The sequence below is a fragment of the Oryctolagus cuniculus genome, chromosome 4 (assembly GCF_051225735.1).
Source record: "Oryctolagus cuniculus isolate XC-2025 breed Fujian yellow rabbit chromosome 4, ASM5122573v1, whole genome shotgun sequence".
Lineage (NCBI taxonomy): Eukaryota > Metazoa > Chordata > Mammalia > Lagomorpha > Leporidae > Oryctolagus > Oryctolagus cuniculus.
The window spans coordinates 64,519,185-64,540,699 of NC_142870.1; the positions used below are offsets into that span (position 1 = coordinate 64,519,185).

The 21,515-nt window shown below is 40.4% G+C and overlaps 1 protein-coding gene across 1 annotated transcript in view; it reads right to left on the reverse strand.

The window, feature by feature from the left end:
* Window positions 1–21,515, reverse strand: part of GUCA1C (guanylate cyclase activator 1C) — a 44,312-nt gene that overhangs the window by 19,083 nt on the left and 3,714 nt on the right. Inside the window, 1 exon segment of the mRNA XM_089331389.1 lies at window positions 1,462–1,589. Within this exon segment, the coding sequence (XP_089187515.1) occupies window positions 1,462–1,589 (128 nt within the window).

Consider the following 21,515-nt stretch of genomic DNA (forward strand, 5'->3'; position numbering starts at 1 on the left):
AAGAGTTGACAAATTGTTTCAATTTCAGTTTGTCCTGGAAGGTTTTTATTTCACCTTCTTTCATAAATGAGGGCTTTGCTGGATGAAGTATTCTGGGTTGACAGTATTTTTTCTGTTAGGACTTGGACTAAGTCTCTCCATTCTCTCTTTGCCTATAGGGTTTCTGATGAGAAATCAGTTGTGACTCTAACTGGAGATCTTCTGAAGGTAATCTGCCATTTCTGTCATGTACATTTTAGAATCTCTTCTTTAAGTTGTACTTATTAAAGTTTGACTATAATGTGTCATGCTGATATCTTTTCTGATCATGTCTATCATGAATTCTATGCACCTCCTGTACTCAAATGTTTCTCCAAATTAGGGTTCTTTTCTGCTATTATTTCACTGGATATGTCTTCTAATCCATTCTCTCTTTCCACACCTTCAGGGACCCCTAAGCACATATGTTTGGTCATTTGATAATATCCCATAAATTGTGTACACTGTTTTATGATTTTCTATTTTTTTTCTCTTTTTTTGTCTGACTGTGTTATCTCACCCACACAGGCTCATGAACTGCACAAAGAATCTGTTTCTCTTCAGTGTAAGTGTGGAACATTGAACCTCTAAAGCCAGACATAGTGATTGCCAAAAAACCCAACCACACCCTTTCATACCATATTGCATAGTCACAGATTTACCACAGTCCCAGGGACCAGGGAATCACTCTCAGCCCCACAAGCCTCCTGAATCCATGGAAAGAGCTCTGGAATTCTCAGATCTAGCTGCCTAACTGATAAGGACTGGTCAGTGCTCTGCCTTGGTGAGTTGTGTCCAAGCACCACAATAGAATGAAGAGAAAGGAGCACTTCATGAGCCTAAATGGGCACTCTGTTCCCCACCAATCCTCCAGGCCAGACTTAAAGTCAGAAGGGACAGTGGATTTATCCTTCCCATAAAATCCCCCAGTTGTGCATGAGCTGCAGTGGCCTCTATTCACCTTATTAAGATGGCATTTCCTTTTTGCTGGTTGCCAGGTGCCTTACTCCAAGAGGATGGCCTATTTCTGGAATCTTTTTTGTCTCATATCTCATATTACAATAACTATCTCCTATTTCATTGGAGATGAAGGTGACTTATAAAAGCACTCATTGGATTTTAGAAATGAAAATGATCCAAGATGCCAAATATATATTAGAAATTCTTTAATCTTGCATTCAGAAAGATTAGTCCTCACATCCCTGCATTCTTAGTCCATGTCTCTTAGATGCCTAGGCCCTGTGGGCTCACCTGGGTAGCTGGTCCACCTTGGTGGAGAGGGGCTGGACTTGTGTGTGGGCTGGAGGCGGGGGAAGGAGAGGGAGAGAAAAGAGAAAGAACTGAGGCAGAGGAAAAGATAAGTTGCTATCTTTTTTCATAGGAAAGAAAATTGGATTAACTATATAACGACCAGCAAATAATACTTTAAATTGCTTCACTTACCATGAACATGGTAAGTAGTTACTTTTTGTCAATAGACCCATTTCCATCAACATTATACAACTTAAAATACCATTTTAACTTTTGCTCCATTTTTCCTCATACAACTAGATGTACAGTAGCCATAAACTCTGAAAAAAATCAATAAATACATCCTATAGAAAGCAAAATGCAAAGGAAATAAATATTTAAGAAGAATTTTTTTTTATTTGAGAAGTTGTCATTTATGAACATGACCTTTAGAACAAGTTAATGCACTAGATTTCAACAGAGAACGTTTCCTGAGTGCTCCATTTAAAAAAAATTTTATAGAAAAAACCATTTAATTTCATAATTAAGTGTCTTTTAAAAACAGGTATTATATTTAGAGGGCCGGTGCCGCGGCTCAATAGGCTAATCCTCCACCTTGAGGCGCTGGCACACCGGGTTCTAGTCCCGGTCGGGGCGCCAGATTCTGTCCCAGTTACCCCTCTTCCAGGCCAGCTCTCTGTTGTGGCCAGGGAGTGCAGTGGAGGATGACCCAAGTCCTTGGGTCCTGCACCCCATGGGAGACCAGGAGAAGCACCTGGCTCCTGCCTTCGGATCAGTGCAGTGCGCCGGCTGCAGTGCACCAGCTGCGGTGGCCATTGGAGGGTGAACCAACGGCAAAAGGAAGACCTTTCTCTCTGTCTCTCTCTCTTACTGTCCACTCTGCCTGTCAAAAAAAAAAAAAAGTTTAAAAAACAGGTATTATATTTAGAACAGTTTTAAGTTCAAAGCAAAATAGAGTAGCAGGTAAAGTGTTCTATAATACATTCCTTACATGCACAGTCTCTTATATTATTAGCATTTACCACTGAAGAATATGTCTATTATAACTGCCAGACATGCATGGACACATCATTGTCACCTGGAGTTAATAGTTTACACAATGTGTAAAGCACTCTTGGTGTTGAACATTCTATGAATTTTTATAAGGGTGTATGTTCTCCATTGTAGTATCACAAAAAGTAGTCTGTGTTGTACGTACTGATTCTCCTCCAAATCCTGATAACAACTGATCTTTTTACTGTGTCCATAGTTTTTCTTTTTCCAGAATGTCATATGGTTGCAATTGTATAACATGTAGCCTTTTCAGGGTTGGCGCTGTGGCTCAGTTGGTTAATCCTCCGCCTGCGGCACCGGCATCCCAAATGGGCACCGGGTTCTAGTCCCGATTGTTCCTCTTCCAAGTCCAGCTCTCTGCTGTGGCCCAGGAGGGCAGTGGAGGATGACCCAGGTGCTTGGGCCCCTGCACCTGCGTGGAAGACCAGGAGGAGGCACCTGGCTCCTGGCTTCAGATCAGTGCAGTGCGCCGGCCACAGCGCGCTGGCCACGCGGCCATTGGAGGGTGAACCAACGGCAAAAGGAAGACCTTTCTCTCTGTCTCTCTCTCTCTCACTGTGTGTAACTCTACTTGTCAAATAAATAATTTTTTTTAAATGTAGCCTTTTCATACGGCCTTTCTTGATTTAATAATATACATTTAAATTTCCCACATGCATTTTCGTGGCATTATAGTCCATTTCTTTTCAGCACTGATTACTATTCCATTTTTTCAATGTATCTCAGTTTACTTATTCTGCTGAAGATTTCTTCTGAATTTAATATAAGTGTGCATGTTCAAATTTTGGGTGGCCATAACTTTAACCCTTGGCCAAATAACAAGGCATTTGGATGGCATGATAGGAGTGTGTCTAACTTTTAGAAATTTCTAATTTGTTTTCCAAAGTGGCTGTACTAGTTTACATTCTCATAAGAAATTAATAAGTCCTGTATATTAATCTGTAATTTCTAATGACATATAATGTTGATATCTTTTTATGCTTATTTATCATTTGCACATCTTCTTTGTTATATATTTGGCTCATTTCTTAATGAGTTTTTTTTTTACTTTTGACCTTGTTTTTTATATTGTTTATATCTAGATCATAGTTTTGAGATATTCAAGATGGCTGAAAACCAATGAGCCATGCTGACTTCTCCTGCAGTAGTATACAAAAACAAAAACAAAAATCACTAAGAACAAGGGAATAACCATATTTCCAGGGGGCTAACTGACAGAAATTTTCAGTGGAGAAGTTACAGAAGAGAACAGAGTCTATGGGACAGAGAGGAAAGAGGGAGACATGTCACTGAGGCCAGCTGTATTGCATAGCCAGCTATTGACTAGAAGTTGCAATCCTCCAAAGTCAAGGTAGGAAGAAGTCGCCATGTGCCACAGCTTTAGCTGAGGGAGAATTCCTCAGTTACTCACTGACTTTAACTCCAACCTGGGAAGTTGACAGGTCGAGTGACTTCTTGGCTTGGAGAAGGGAGGCCATATTGTCTCCCTCCACTCCCTCACTCATGCAGAGTGATTGACTCAGCTGTTAAAAGCCACAAAGCTACTGATCTCTCTTCTGCTGCTACCAGCAGCAATCAGAGCCAAAGTCGGGGCATCTTCTGGGGCATAAAACAGACACCCTGCATTTTGCTACTGTGGGAGCTTTGGACATAAGCCTAGGAGGAGCCGTGCTCACTCACTCTGTGATTTGTGGGGCTTCTCTCAGCTTTTGGGGGCTTGAATGAGCAGCAGCTCATAAAAAATTCCAGAACTGACCTGAACAAGTTCCCAGCACATCCCCTAGCTCATGGTGCTGGCAGATCACAAGCCCTGGGAGCCCTCGTGAGAACTGGGTGGCAGGGGGAGAGTTTCATCTCTGCCTTCGGAACTCAGACTGTTGATGTTAGTTTTATAGTCTTTGGAGTAATTTGCACACACTCATGGTAACTAGAGTGTTCTCTCTGTAATGCTTAGCTTCAGAAGAGTAGCTATTATTATCCCCTACACCTGACTTCCACTCTGAGAGATACAGGTAATGACCACATTGTGTGTTGCAACACCAAGACTAAAACAATCAGTACTAACTTCCTAAAATCCAATGGACTCTACCTAGCTACCCTGGGGAAAATCTGCATTATACCTCTCTGGACCCATCACTGCTAGTGAAAAACCTCCAGTTTACCTTGCAGTCACTCCATAGGCTTGTAGAAGGATTCAGTGCATATCCCCCAGTCCTGGGACTAGGGATGTTGGTATTACATGCCCCAGACCAGTTTTACTTTCCTAGGAGGGTCTGAGAAAGGGCTGATTCAGTTCACACAGTTCTAAATCCACAGCTACTGCTTCCACAAACCCCAGAATCACTTAGGCTTTCCACTGAGACAAGGGGAGAGCCCTCTTTGTCTCCCTCAGCACCGAGAGCAAGGCCCTGGCTATCACAACTCAATGTAACTGACCTGGAGCTCCTTAGGGACTAAATAAATACATTCTAAGAATCCCACATTTATCTCAAAGTCATACTTCTACCCCTACCAAGTGCAGTAGACTAGCACACTAGATCACTTAGAGACATATCTGACGTTAACCAAAACATAAGAAATCACTCAAAGGCTACACATTTGGGCTCACCTAGAATCAAAGTCAATGTAATAAGCAAAATGATAATCTGCATTCCATCTAAATCATAAACTCATTTCCAATAAAACCTATGCCATAAGAAGAAGGAACTACTATATCAGATTCATAGATGTGAACACAGGATTATAGGAGACATGACAAAGCAAGATGGCATTATGCTTCCAAAAGAATACAAAGTTCTCAAGAATTAGATCCAGAACTGAAGGAAAGCTATGGCATGTTAGAAATAGAATTTCAAACAATGACTGTAGGGGAAACTCAATGAGATACAAGAGTATACAAATAGATTAAAGAAATGAGGAAGTCAATGAATGACAGGAATGAAAATATTACTAAGGAGATAAAACTCATCAAGAAGATCCAAGTGGAAACTTTGGGGATAAAATCTTCAGTCAGTAAAATAAAATTATGATAGATAGCTTAAATAGCAGAAGAGACTAAGTGGAAGAAAGAATTTTTGATCTAGATAAAAAGACTCTTAAAATAACCCAATTAGACAAAAATAAAGAGAAAAGAATTAAAAAGAATGAAGAAAGTTATGTGAAATTTTGGACACCATTTAATAACCAAATATTTATATATAGGTATTCCTGAAGGAGAAGAGAAGGAAAAAAAGAGAAGAATAAAATAGAATAAAATAGTAGTTGAAAATTTTCCAGATCTTGAAAGATACATGGATATCCAGATACAAGAAGCTCAAAGGATCCCAAATGGACTGAATTTAAAAAAATGTTCTCCAAGGCATATTATAGTAAAATTGTCAAAAGTTAACAACAAAGATAATCATAAAGCAGTAAGTGAAAAGTGTCAAGTTACATATAAAGGAAAACCAATTAGACTAACATCAGACTTCTCAGCAGAAATCCTACAGGCAAGAAGAGAATGAGATGGTATAGTCATGGTCTTAAAAGAAAAGAACTTTCAACCAAGAGTATTCTATGCAGCAAAGCTATCCTTTAGAAGTGTAGGAGAAATAATGTACATTCCACATAAGGAAAAACTGACAGAATTCATCACAATCGGAACACTCTCTTAAGAAACACTAAAGGGAGTTCTGCATTAGAAGTAAACATCATGAAAACAAAGCACCGCCAAATTCACTGACAGAGCAGATATAATTAGTATCCATCAACAAAATGACGTGTTTCTTATCTATCAGTACTAACCCTGAATGTAAATGATTAAATTCTCCACCCAAAAGACTTCAGGTTGGCTGAATGGATAAAAAACCAAGGCTCTGGCCGGCGCCATGGCTCACTAGGATAATCCTCCGCCTTGCGGCGCCAGCACACCAGGTTCTAGTCCCGGTCGGGGCGCTGGATTCTGTCCCGGTTGCCCCTCTTCCAGGCCAGCTCTCTGCTGTGGCCAGGGAGTGCAGTGGAGGATGTCCCAAGTGCTTGGGCCCTGCACCCCATGGGAGACCAGGATAAGTACCTGGCTCCTGCCTTCGGATCAGTGCAGTGCGCCGGCCACAGCGCGCTGGCCACGCGGCCATTGGAAGGTGAACCAACGGCAAAAGGAAGACCTTTCTCTCTGTCTCTCTCACTGTCCACTCTGCCCGTCCAAAACAAAACAAAAACAAAACAAAACAAAAAACAAAAACAAAAACAAAAAAAAAACAAAGCTCTACTATATGCTACTTACCAAAAACTCACCATACAAATAAAGATACACATACACTAAATGTAAATGCCTGGAAAAAGATATACCAGGCAAATTGGAAGCAAAAGCAAGCAGGAATGGCTATTATCATATCAGATCAAATGGACTTTAAAACAAAAACTAAATAAATAGACAAAGACTTCATATTTTGATAAAAAATTGAACTCAGCAAGAAGATATAACAATCACAAATATTTATATACCCAATACAAGACCACCAAGTTACATACAGCAAATACTATTAGACCTAAAATGAGATGGAGACTTCAATACAATAATAGTGGTGATTTCAACACCCAACTCACATCAATGGACTGATCATGGATGGGAGAGGGAGTAGGAGGCAGCATGGTTTGCGGGTGGGAGGGTAGTTATGGGGGGAAGAACCACTATAATCCAAAAGTTGTACTTTTGAAATTTATATATATTAAATAAAAATTTCTATTAAAAAAGGAAAATCAATAAAAATACATCAGGGTTGAAACATACTATTGAGAAAATGGACCAAATGGACATTTACAGGACATTTCACTGAACAGCTACAGAACAAACATTCACCTTATCAGTACATGGAACATTTTCTAGGACAGACGATATATTAGGCCACAAATCAAGTCTCAGTAAATTTTAAAAGACTGAAATCATCCCATGTGTCTTCTCAGATGATAACAAAGGAATAAAAATAGAAATAGAAAACAAGAATAATAAAAAAGACTCATAAACACATGTAAATTAAACAAAATGGTACTGAATGATCAGTGGGTCATTGAAGAAATTTAAAAAGAAATGAAAACTTCCTTGAAATAAATGAGAATGAAAACAGAATATATCAAATCCTGCAGGACATAGCAAAATCAGTGTTGAGGAATGCTTACATCATTAAATGTTTACATTAAAAAGGACAAATGTCTCAAATAAAAGATGTAATAATGCATCTGGAATACATACAAAGACAAGAACAAATCAAACTTAAAATCCATGAGAGGTGAGAAGTAATAAGGATCAGATCAGAACATAAAAAATTTAATATTAATAACATATTAACCATAATTTAATATTATTGAATTTAATGTTAATATAAATATAATATAATTAATACTAATAAATGAAATGAAAAATGCAAAAAAATCAACACAATGAAATTCTGATTTTTGGAGAAGATAAACAAAATAGCCAAAACTCTAGCCAGACTAAACAAAGGAAAAAATAGAAAAAAACCTGAAATAAATAATATGAGATGAAAAATGAGACATTATAACTGACACCACTGAAATACAAAAGATTATAAGAAACTATTACAAAAAACTATAAGCTAATAAACTGGAAAACCTCGAAGTAATGGATAAATTGCTGGATACATATAATCTACCAAGATTAAGTAAAGAAGATATAGACAATCTAAATAGATCTATAGCAAGCAGTAAGGTTAATGCATTAATTAAACACTATCACAGAAAATTCCTGCATCTGATGGCTTTACTACTGATTTTCTATAAAGTGTTTAAAGAGGAAATAACTCTAATACTCTTCAAATATTGCAAAATATTGATATCATATTGCAAAATATGATCCTTAATGGTTATAGATGCAAAGATTCTCAACAAAATATCAGCAAATCAAATCCAAAATCACATTAAAAAGATCATACATCACAATCAAGTGGGATTTATCCCAGAAATGCAAGGGTGGTTCAACATTTGCAAATCAATAAATGTCATAAATCACATCAATAGAATAAACAACAAAAATCATATGGTCATCTCAATAGATGTGGAGAAAGTAAGTTATAAGATAAATCAACACGTTTGTTATTCGGTTTTTCTGTTTTGCAATTTTGACATCTTTGTCTCATCAATAGCATTAATATTTCTCATAGGAGATAAGACCTCTGCTAACAGAAGTCTAGTTGAATGGGTCTCCTAAAGGAAATCAGTCCAAATATACAATAAAAAAATAACCTGCTTTATCTTATTTCTATCTAACTTTCCTGTTGCTTACCACCACTTTCCCTTGTTACTCCCCAGCAGGGCTGTAGTTTAGACAAGGGAAATGTATTATTATAGAGTTGAAATTTATTTAAGATGACATCAAGATATCATATGTCCAGACTTGGCAGGTCATTACCATCATTTTTCAGAAACAGGACTAGAAGTATGGAGGATAAAAACTGAGTGGACAGTAGAAATCAGGGGTACATTTTTTCCCATACCCTACACTTGAGTCTTTAAGACTAACCCATTAATACAGCCTTCTCCTGGGCAGTCATTGTTCAAAGGATCTCAGAAGCACTGACCCTGCACAGTTGGTTTGCTATTAAGCTTATTCTCCAGAGTTTTCTGTAAAAATCTTGCACCCCATGGGAGACCAGGATAAGTACCTGGCTCCTGCCATCAGATCAGCGCGGTGCGCTGGCTGCAGCGCTCCGGCCGCGGCAGCCATTGGAGGGCGAACCAACGGCAAAGGAAGACCTTTCTCTCTGTCTCTCTCTCTCACTGTCCACTCTGCCTATCAAAAAATAAAAAAATAAATAAAAAAAATCTTTCATTTGATTATGGTTTGCTTCACTTTACAAGCTATGTCTCAGTGAACACATTCTTTGGTGTCACCTACATGATGAATGACAACAGGCTAGATTGAACAATATTGACATTAGGACATGTGGCACTTTATTATTAAGCACAGTGCCTTGGTGGCTCTAAGACCACCAGTCCAACCCAGACTCTAAAACTCTGGGATAGCCCAACAGAAAGGAATGGAAATATATTTCACTGTGTGATTTTTAACTTGATAATCCAGTTAATCTATACCCATACTTTGTATGGATGAGAAAACATTTCTTTTTTTTAAAAAAAGATTTAATTATTTATTTGAAAATCAGGGTTACACACACACACACACACACACACACACACAGAGAGAGGGGTCTTCCATCCGCTGGTTCACTCTCCAATTGGCAGCAATGGCTGGAGCTGCGCCGATCTGAAGCCAGGAGCCAGGAGCTTCTTCCAAGTCTCCCATGTGGGTGCAGGGGCCCAAGGACTTGGCCATCTTCTATTGCTTTCTCAGGCCATAGCAGAGAGCTGGATCAGAAGTGGAGCAGCTGGGTCTCAAACTGGAGCCCATATGGGATGCTGGCGCTTCAGGCCATGGTGTCAACCCACCGCACCACAGTGCCAGCCCCAAAACATTTCTACTTAGATAAATACAGCCTTTCAAAAACTTCTACAAGCAAAATATGTCCTGTTATTTCAGCATTTTCTTAAACAGTCAGCAAATCAATCCCCACAATTCTGTTAACTCTTCTTTCCTTTTATCTTTTTGTTAAACTATGCAGAAATTTTCTTTGGTAAGATTATCCTGGTAAACCTGATGTTATACTTGTGGCAGTTTTGTAGACAGTTTTAGGCAAAGATTTATTTATTTATTTGAAAGGCAGACTTACAGAGAAGGAGAGGGAGAGGCAGAGACAGAGCGACATCTTCCATTTGCTGATTCATTCCCCCAAATAGCCGGGCCAGGCCAAAAGCAGAGCCAGGATCTTCATCCGGGGTGTACAGGTGGCCCACACACTTGGACCATCATCCGCTGCTTTCCCAGGCACATTAGCAGGGAGCAGGATGGGAAGTGGAGCCCCTGGGACTCCAACTGGTGCCCACATGGGATGCTGGCCCTGCAAGCATTGGCTTTACCCACTATGCCACAGTGGTGGCACTCCAAATGCTTGTTTTGTAAATCAGAAGAAAAGAACTGATTATTGTCTTCAGGTAAGCTACAGATTTCAAGGGCAGAATAGAGTGATCATAATCACTGAGATGTCTTTACTCATGGGACTAGGAACAGTGCAATGGAGAATGTCCCAAGGCTCTTCTTGGGGGAAACCAAAGGAATGCTGTTAGACTCATCGCTCTAGAGTGGAGCTACAGTAGCCCTGGGGCACAAAGAATTGTCTTAACATGTCTGGCTCTTTTCGATCTGAGCTCAAATGGAGTTCATTAACTACCTGTATCAGAACCAGATGGGAAGAAAATGATATATGAAGATCCCTAAGACACCACCCTCCTGCAATGACAGCATCAAAGCTGCTCAGAATATGGTCCAAAAGTCCTGGCTTAGTCTTATGGATACTAAGATTTAAGAATCGCAGTTCCGAGCTGTGTTTCCTATTTACACTATTCTTTGTAAGCAATTTTGTCATCTGGCCATTTCTCCAAGAGACTACTGTAATTGTTGCTTATTGTAATGTGAATTTATGTCACCTTAGTAAGAATCATTAGAAAAATGATGGCCTTTGTGGTTCAATCTCAGAATAATGGCATTTTTTTTTTGACAGGCAGAGTGGACAGTGAGAGAGAGAGACAGAGAGAAAGGTCTTCCTTTGCCGTTGGTTCACCCTCCAACGGCTGCTGCAGTAGGTGCACTGCGGCTGGCGCACCACGCTGACCCGATGGCAGGAGCCAGGTACTTATCCTGGTCTCCCATGGGGTGCAGGGCCCAAGGACTTGGGCCGTCCTCCACTGCACTCCCTGGCCACAGCAGAGAGCTGGCCTGGAAGAGGGGCAACCGGGACAGAATCCGGCGCCCCGACCGGGACTAGAACCCGGTGTGCTGGCGCCGCAAGGCGGAGGATTAGCCTAGTGAGCCGCGGCGCTGGCCTTTCCTTTTTTTTTTTCTTTCTTTCTTCCTTTTTTTTTTTGACAGGCAGAGTGGACAGTGAGAGAGAGAGACACAGAGAAAAAGAGAATAATGGCATATTTACAAGGAGAAAATCTAAGACTCAAGAATTAATTCCCAAATAACAGAGCATATTGACTTGTGTTTCTGGAACAAATATGAGTTGTAAGAAATCTATGTATTTCTTCACAACACCCATTCTCTACCTGCTAATTCTCCACAGGCACACTGCTGCTCTATCCTCAGCAATCTCCCCTTCTCTAGTACCTATGCTTGGAGCCTTAGGATGAGAACATGTCACTCTTTTATCTCACAAACTTTTCTCAAAATTCTGAATCACAAAATCCAAAATAATTGGTATGGCAATGGCAGAATTCCCCTTTGAAGAACTTAAAAGCATGCAAAGCCAGAACTCATTCTAGCAAGCCTCGGGGAAGAAGAGTTTGGGAGCATGCATTTAAAAATAATTTTTAGTCCCAACACATTTATATATTTATACATCATGTTCTTATGACAGATTGGATTCCAGGGTAACTAAACAGGGAATCAGGATACAGAACCGTGACATTCTCAGGCCCCTGGGGAATTTGATTTTATTTTGTAGAATAGAGCAGGGGGAAGAGGGACTAGGAAAGAGAAAAAATATATAAAGCCTTGAAACTTAAGTTGTCTCTGGAACACATGAAAACTCTAAATATACTTTTTACATTTACAAAGAAAGTATTAAAAGATTATAAAAATATATGTTCAACTTTTCCTGATATAACTAAAAATAAGGAGCATAAGTTCCTATAGTACTTCTGTCCAACATAAAATCCAAATACAGAATACGTGATCCCTAGGCAATGTTCATGATCTGCTATAAACCACAGCAGTTTTCAGAATATGATCCATGTCAAATGCAGGTAGAAAGCTAAACTAGAAGGCCAAATGATATTAAAATAATTAATTTATCATTTATTGCTAAGTTTAGGAGCTGCCATTAATTAATTAATTTAATTTTTTGACAGGCAGTGCAGTGACTGTTCCTCACCACCGCCGGAGAATTAGGCAGGCTGCCCGCAGCTTGCCTTGACTGAGGAGGGGAAGTGCGCCACCCACCACTCAGCCTTCCCCAAACCCAGGGGACAATCAGGCGCGGTGTGGAGCCCAGTCGCGGTCTCACTTTATTGTAAAGGGAGGTGTATATATAGCTGAGGTACAGAGCGGATGGTACAGAGGGATGAGCTGATGCAGGCAAGGGGTGGGGTGCTGTGATGCAAAAGGGTCTTAGCCACTCCTATTATACCACCTTAAGGATCCTTAGGCTAAAGTGCCCTGGGGCTGGGGTGTTTGCTACCAGGGATTTGAAACTTAAAGACAGATTTTCAAATTCGAGGCAGGCTCAGGAAGTTTCTTTTAGGCCTCTCCGGATTCAGCCTCCCCCACAAGGCAGAGTGGACAGTGAGAGAGACAGAGAGAAAGGTCTTCCTTTTCCATTGGTTCATCCCCTCCCCCAATGGCTGCTGCAGCCGGCGCACCGCGCTGATCCGAAGCCAGGAGCCAGGTGCTTCTCCTGGTCTCCCATGTGGGTGCAGGGTCCAAGCACCTGGGCCATCCTCCACTGCCTTCCCGGGCCACAGCAGAGAGCTGCACTGGAAGAGGAGCAACCGGGACAGAATCCGGAAAAAAGTCTGTTTCCCAAGCAATATGTTAGTCATGTATTATCTCTAATTCCAAACATGACCTTGCTTAGGTCACCTTAACCTTCTGCAGAAGACAAAATTAACTTTCTGATTGGTTAAATACATGAGTTAAAATAGCACAAATAGGATGTGGGTGAATCCAAGATTTAGAGACAGTCAGCTGTGCTCCAAGGCCTTTGACCTTCGAACTACCCAACCAACATTGCCATCAAAACTTGCTACAATCCCATTCTTTTTCTAGAAGAGATGCTGCAAACTTGATTAGATGGACTATTTTATTCTGGAATCCTCATATGTAAGCTATTTTGGAGTGGATATAATCGTATAAAGTAAGGGAACTTAGAGCCTCTGAAAATGCTATACCTTTTACACCTTAAAGCCTGTGCTACTGGGGCTGGCACTGTAGCATAGCAGGTAAAGCCAACTCCTGCAAGTGCTGGCATCCCTTGTGGGCACCAGTTCATGTCCCAGCTGCTCCACTTCCAATCCAGCTTCCTGCTATGGCCTGGGAAAGCAGTGGAAGATGGCCCAAATCCCTGTGCCCCTGCACCTATGTGGGAGCCCTGGAGGAAGCTCCAGGCTCCTGGCTTCAGACTGGCCCAGTTCCAGCCATTGCTGCCATTTGGGGAGTAAACTTGTTGATGGAAGACCTCTCTCTCTCTCTCTCTTTCTCTCTTTCTTTCTCTCTCTCTCTCAATAAATTTTAAAAAATAATAAATCCTGTGCTATCAACTTAACTAGTGGGATTCAAGGGTAATCTGGCCTGGGTCCAATAAGCTGCTGGTCATCAGAAGAACTATGAGCCCATAGTGTCCTCCAGGATGTTAATTCTGGGACAAACCTACACCCTGTCCCCAGCAATATCTTGCCCAGCAGGAGAAGAGGTATTTGCCCTCCACCTCACCTCCACTGCTCCCTGGTGCCTTTCATAAACATTTCTTTTTTTCTAGTTTGGACTCTTGGCCCTCCACTCCTTACCCATGGTTTTGCTCCTAGCACCTGAAAAACAACAGCCTCCTCTGGTCTACACTTTCCTCAGGAAATGTCCCCCAGCTGCCTCTCCGTGACCTGGTATATGTATCCTGGTCTGATCTAGGTTGGTTAGTTCATACAAGGATTCCAGTCCATCCACTCAAGTATGCAACACATCCTCTAGAAAGAGGCCCACGAGGGCCTCATCTCTGCTTTACAAGCTTGACCAATCCCTCCACACTCCCTTATCCTGTGAAATTCCTTTGTGAAATCTCACCCAGTGCGAGCATTTTGATACTCAAGATTACCTATGTGCCTGAGTGACCACAGGAACAGATGTTGAAATGTGATTGTAGTGTTATTTGTTTAAAACAAAAGAAACAAGATTTATTTTTTTGAAATAGTAAGAGTGATCTCAGAGAGGGAGGAAGAGAGAGAGAGAGAGAGAGAGAGAGGGAGGGAATCTTCCATCTGCTAGTTCACTCTCTACATATGTCTGCAGCAGACAGGCCATGCTGAGCCTAGGAGCCAGGAACTCCATCAGGGTATCCCACATGGGTGGCAGGAGCCCAAATACTTAGACTATCATCCACCGTCTCTCAAAGGCATTAGCAGGGAGCTGGATTAGAAGTGCAGATTAGCTGGAACCTTCCAGGGATGTCTAGATTGAGTTATGGGGTCTTGGTTTTGGACTGGCTCAGCTCTGACTGTTGCATGTACATAGGGAGTAAACCAGTGGATGGAAGATATTTCTCCATCTCTCTGCCCTTCAAACAAAATTAAAATAAAAACACTTTCTTGCACAGTAGTAACTTGCTGCTATTTTTCACAGCATCACTATCTGTGAATAATGCATGAATTTCACAGACCCCTAATCTGAAGACATTTGGATGTTTTCTTTCTTTTAGATGACACTCACCAGTGACATTTTACCAGCTGTGGTATTTTAGTAGCAACCTATGAATTGAAATGTCTGCCTGAAAATGTTTACTCAGATGATCAAAAGTAAGGGAACCCAAACAGCAAATACAAGCACATTATATCATTGAGCAGTAATTGTCAGTAATGTTTAATTTACATTTTAGGAACTTCAAGAAAGTAGGAATATAAATGTTGCTCTTATTATGTTATACTAATCCCTTTTGTCAAATTTAAAAATCAACATAAGAAATGTCAAAGTCAAAATGCATGACGTAGACCATTTTCAGACACTAATATTAATAGCAGACATATTTTCTGTCAGACATGAGATTACTGGAAGATGCTGAGGAGAAAATGACTCCCGTAAGATCAGAAACACACAGCTGACTTTAAAAATTGGTTCTATAATATGATCTTTATGCAGATCAGACATGGTTGTTTTGTCTTGACCATGACTACACAAAATTAAAGGGCTATAAGACAAAATGCTTCTCATAGTTACCAAGTTACTGATTGTGATTAGGTTCCCTGAGACTGATCATCAGCCCCAGGAACGCAGCTAGTTCAGTAGGTACGTAGTCCCATTTGAATTGGAAGCCAGCTTGGGAAAGCAAGACAACTACCCAAGTGTGATCACTGCTGGATGAGTTAACCACTCAAGACCTGGTACTAAAGCAGCTGTAGTCTTAGGAAGGAACTTCTCGTAGCCAACAATGGGTTTCCTCTTATAAGATCATTGTCTCTCAAAACTGACATTACAACAGATAAAATAAAACCCAACTGCACATTAATTCAGTCAGCCTTATCCTAAGAGAATTTTATTTCCTAGGTAAAAGCCTGTGTGCTTGTTTCTTAATAGAAGAGATAATTTGAGATTGTAGAAAATGGTAGAATTGAAGTAAATTGATATAACTCTATTACTTGCTTCAAGGCACTATTTTTCACTTAGAACCATGACTGAAAAGAATCAGAACTGTTTTGGAATTAGTAGTTTTGGACTCATTATCTCCTTTCCATTGTGCCTACTGCACACAGCTCTTTGGTGATGGAAATGGCCCCTCTCTGCCACTTGGACTACGGTCTTCATGGGACAGCAGTAGTGCTCATATATGGCTGCATATCACAGTCACCAGGCAGCTGTTTCCATTCAGTAGGTCTGAAGTGGAAATGAGACACTGGGGTTATTTAATGTGTATTATTTATTTGAGAGAGAGGGAACAAGAGAGTGTTTTCTCATCCACTGTTTCACTCCCCAAATGTCTTCAAGGAGCCAGGAATATTATTCAGTTCTCCCACAATCAATTACTTAAACCTTCACCACTGCCTCCCAGGATCTATATCAGCAGGAAGCTAGAATCAGGAGTCAGAGCCAGGAATCTGACTCAGGCACTCCCATGTTGATTGCTGTGTCTTCAGGACTAGGCTAAACACTCACCCTGCCACTGGTAGTTTTAATAATCTCATGTGCCAGTGCCGCGGTTCACTTGGCTAATCCTCCATCTGTGGCGCCGGCACTCCGGGTTCTAGCCCCGGTTGGGGCGCTGGATTCTGTCCCGGTTGCTCCTCTTCCAGTCCAGCTCTCTGCTGTGGCCCGGGAAGGCAGTGGAGGATAGCTCAAGTGGTTGGGCCCTGCACCTGCATGAGAGACCAGGAAGAAGCACCTGGCTCCTGGCTTCGGTCGGCGCAGTGCACCGGCCTTAGCGGCCATTTGGAGGGTGAACCAATGGAAGGAAGACCTTTCTCTGTGTGTCTCTCTCTAACTCTGCCTGTCAAAAAAAATAATCTCATGTGACTAATATGTTGTTCTAATTATGACCCATAAATTTAATGTATTTTATTAAAATAAGAGGGTACTTCCAAAAGTGCTTGGAAAATAGAGTTAAAAGACACATTTATTTTGGTGCAAAAAATTGAAAACCAATCTATACATGCATTTGAGTTACAATAGCTCATGTTTATATTATGCCAGCTGGTGAAGTTGATGTCTTTAACAGGAGTTCTATGATAATCTCAGTCAAAATGCTAATAATTAATTGTACATATGAATGCTATTTGTAAATTATAGAGTGCTAAACAAATATGAAATGTTTTATCACCAACAAATGATACTGGAGAGTTTCAACGCTAATAGCTCTGAAATGAGTAGCCTTGGTCTTTACCCTTAGGAAATTATAGCATAAAGCTTTACAATAGAATAGAAGGTGGGAGCCGGCGCTGTGGCACAGTAGGTTAATCCTCTGCCTGAGGTGCCGGCATCCCATATGGGAACTGGTTCTAGTCCCAACTGCTCCTCCTCCAATCCAGCTCACTGCTATGGCCTGGGAAAGCAGTAGAAGATGGCCCAAGTGCTTGGGCCCCTGCACCCGTGTGGAAGACCCAGAAGAAACTCCTGGCTCCTAGCTTCAGATCCGCCCAGCTCTGGCTGTTGCAGCCATTTGTTGAGTGAACCAGCGGATGAAGACCTTTCTCTGTCTCTCCCTCTCACTGACTGTAACTCTACCTCTTAAATAAATAAATAAAATCTTTTTTTCTTAAAAAAAAAGCACAGATGTTCATTTCCTTCTGGCAAATGTGTCTCATGAATAGTAGCAGTAACTGTGTTCACCTCATAGGCCAGACAACCCAAGTCAGTGCTGTAGGTTTCAAAATAGTTAAGGGTTAATGAACCGCAATAATTATGAAATGAGTTAAAAGCACCAAGTTGCCTGTTCCAATTTTTAAAGACTCTGGCACCAAGAGAAACAAAAGAAGCAGATAACAAAAGGTCACTTCTGAATCTCAAGTAAAGCTAGGAGACTCCCTTTCATGTTCTCCAGGTTGGACTAAGACAACAGTCAAAACTCTAGCATTATTCCCAGTTGATTAATTTCATTCTGTGACAGACAGCTACTGAAATGGGAAAATGTAGGCCCAAGCAGTACAAATGAAGGGCCAAAGCACTGGGATAAATTAAAGACAAATGGCAGGAAAGCAACCCCTGCACCTGAAGGAACATCCTTTTATTTAAAAAAAATAATTCAAGCTAGAGAAGCAGTACTGTTATCTGCACTGTTATCAAACACGGGAGGACTGGGGTCAGAGCTATCTACAGAGCTCTTTACATTTTTACCATGCCTTTGTCAACTGTATTGCACATTTTTAAAGTGCTTTCATGGATATTACTTCGCATGAGCTCAATGATAACATAGACAGGATAGGTCTTATCTCAGGTTTGGAAATGAATAATCTGAAACATGGAGAAGTCAATGACCTTGTCCAAGATTACAGACAGCAATTAAGGGTCAGAGCTGGGACAAGGCCTAGAAATCCTGTTTCCTTCTGAGACGCTGTCTCCACTGTCCCATTGTTAGGCTGTGATTCACAGTTTCAAGTGGCTTTAAAAGGCTCATTTTAAAAAGCAGCAAGAACTTCTGATAAATCAAGGCTAAGATTTCGGTTAAGCATAATTTATAGATAAACTTCTATCACACACATTGCAGAAATTATATATATAACCTGCCACATCTCCTTTCTCTCCCTGTAACAGGTTAAACATTCATGTTCCCAAAATTACTCATCATTCATTCTCACCTGATTTGAGTTCCAAACCCATGCATATACAGAAAGCATATTCCTTATGTAAGAACTCTGTAGTCCTGCAGACAAAGACTTCTGGAAACTCTTTTGAGCCCATTTCTCCCCTAAATTTCTTTTGTCTTCAATAATCAGGTTTCTATCACCCTGTTTTGCCAATTAGAGTGGTTTTAGTCCTGCCTTCCTACACTGGAAAAATGAGTTTTGGTCTAGTTTAAGAGCTAACTCTATTTGCATAAAACTGAGATGCCTGGATGTGGCCCTGAGGGGCATTCAATTCCCTTCACTCCTACTTCACTTCTCTGAGACTCTCCAGGCAAGTCACCAATGGCCTTTCAGTGCTCTGAGTTCCTCATTTCTTAGCTGTGATTCAAATGTAGTATCTACAGCAGGCTGGTTATCTGTATGGAGCAGAAGACACAGGGGAGATGCCTAGAAGATGTGGGGCCCAGTCATGCACTGGCCATAATCCTCTGCCTCAGGTCCACACACTATTCTCTCTCCTACTTTGACTTACACTGCTCTCTTCATCACACTTCCCAACAATACCACATCAGTTTAGGATGTTGCTGTTGTAGTCAAGCTGCCAGCCTGCTGTGCAGTGTTAGGAAGTACTTAGTCTCTCTGCGCCTCAGTTTCCTTTTCTGTAAAAGGGAAATGACGGAAATTGTTTCTACCCTCTAACTTTCTTGTGAGGATTCTGGGAGATATTAAAGTATTTAAAACAATGACTGGCACGAAAGCATTGAATGTTAACGTTTCTTAGTTATAATCTACATTTTCACTTTTTTCGACCCTAAAATGCCTCAACTTCTCCAGAAAACTCTTCCTAACTAAGCTCACCACTTAGTTTTCATCACCTCTTCTGATCCTAGGAAACACATCTTGGAGAACACAGTGCTGCTATATATAGTCCATTATATGAGACTGCCTTGTTTAATTCTTCTGTTACTTAATATTGGCTTAACTTTTTTCCTCAACTAGACTATAAATTGTTTAGCAACACAGAAAATCATGTCTTCTACCTACTCACCCATTGTCATTTTTGTCCTCCAAAAAATTTTGAGTGTGAATTTTCTACCATCACATACAGAAGAATTCACCCTGCCAGCCCTTACACCCAGGGCAGACTGCCTAGCGAGAGGCTGGACTGTCAACCATGTTAAAGGGCATGGTTCAAAAGCATGAAAACAGAGAATTAGTACAGTCTTTTGTCTTTCCTCCTACTGTGATTGTTCATTTCCTTTTAGAGAATGTGAATTCCTTCCCTAACTAGATTATAAACTCACTTGAATACAGGAACCAATTCTTATTCATCTTTGTGTCTATCTTCCTTGCATCATGCTTTCAAGTGCACAATAAAAGAATATCATCAGACTTATATCTACAATCATATTGGATCTGTTAAAAATTAACTAAAATGAAAATGAAAATGAAATTTGAAAGCTGTGAATGCAGCGGGATAATACCACTGTGTGCTACTGATCTGACTTTGCTCCTGATGATGCTTCTATCATCCAAATCTCTCCATTTTACAAAGATATTCATTGCCTGGGTGACAGTTGTTGTAGCAGGAAAACCAGTAATCAGAAGTGTATTCTTAGCTCTTGAGTTTCAATGGTTTAAGCCTTTTAGGATTCAGAAGCATAAAAGTTATGTCATAAGTAAGATATTTGTAAGAATGCGTAATTAGATGGTTTTCTAGTTTCCTGGCAAATGCCAAACTAAACAAAATTATTTAGGCTGCAGAGGTATGGAATTAAGGAGACCTGGATGAAGCTCCTAGCCCAGCACTGGCTGTTGCGGCCATCTGGGGAGTGAAGCAATGGATGGGAGATCTTTCTATTTCTGCCTCTCTCTCTCTCTCTGTAACTCTTTAAAAAAATAAACAAATCTTTTTCTTTTACAACAAAAAAGCTTTCATACTTGGAGTTAAACTTTGTAAATGATAAAATAAATCTGATTAACATATCTATCACCTTTTTTACTTACTACTTTTTGTTGTGAGAACACTTAAGGCCTTCTCTCTTGGGGGCCATGACTACTGGATCAAGTTCCAGCTGCGCCACTTCCAAGCCACCTGAGAAGACAGCAGAAGATGACTAGAGTACTCCGGCCCCTGTCACGCATGTGGGAGATCCGGCTGGAGTTCCAGACTCCTTGCTTTGGTCTGGCCCAACCCCAGCTGTTGTAGTCATTTGGGGAGTGAACCCATAGACAGAAGATCTCTTTCTCTCTCTGTCTCTCCCTCTCTCTGTAACTCTGCCTTTCACATAAATAAATCTTAAAAAAAAAAAAAACTCTCAGGAAATTTAAATAATATAATGAATACATTATTTTTTAAAGGCTTATTTATTTATTTTTGAAAGGCAGAGAGAGACAGGCACAGATATGGATACATCTTTCACTGTGGGTTCTCTTCCTAAATGACTGTAACAACCAAGGCTGGGCCAGAGAACTCAAGCTAAGAGGCTAGAGCTCAATCCAGGTTTCCCATGTGGGTGACAGGGAACCAACTACTTGAGCCATAATCTGACGACTCCCAAGATTTAAATTAGCAGAAGCTGAAATCAGAATCAGAGCTTGGACTTGAATCCAAGAACTCTAATATGGGATGCAGGCATCCCAACTAGCATCCTAACTGCATGTCAAACAGCCACCTCCAGTAAATATTAATGAAAGAAATCATACTGTGCACCAGATCCACATCATTTGTTCATCTTGCATAACTGAAGCTTTATAGCCTTTGACCATTCCCCCTATCTCTCCATTCCCCCTACAACCCTGGAAGCCACCATCCTCTTTGCTTCTCCATGTTTGACTTTTTGAGATTCCACATATAAGTGAGATCATACAGTATTAGTTCTATTATGACTGCTCATTTCACTTAGTATAATGTGCACCAGATTCATTTACATTGTGAAAAATGACAGGATTTTTTTCAAAATTAGTATTCCATATGCATATGTATAATGAAAGATATATTCATATATATTAGTTGTAAATACATATATATCATAGTTTGCATATATATTATATATCACAGTTTTTTACATATTTTACATCATATATATATATATATCACAGTTTTT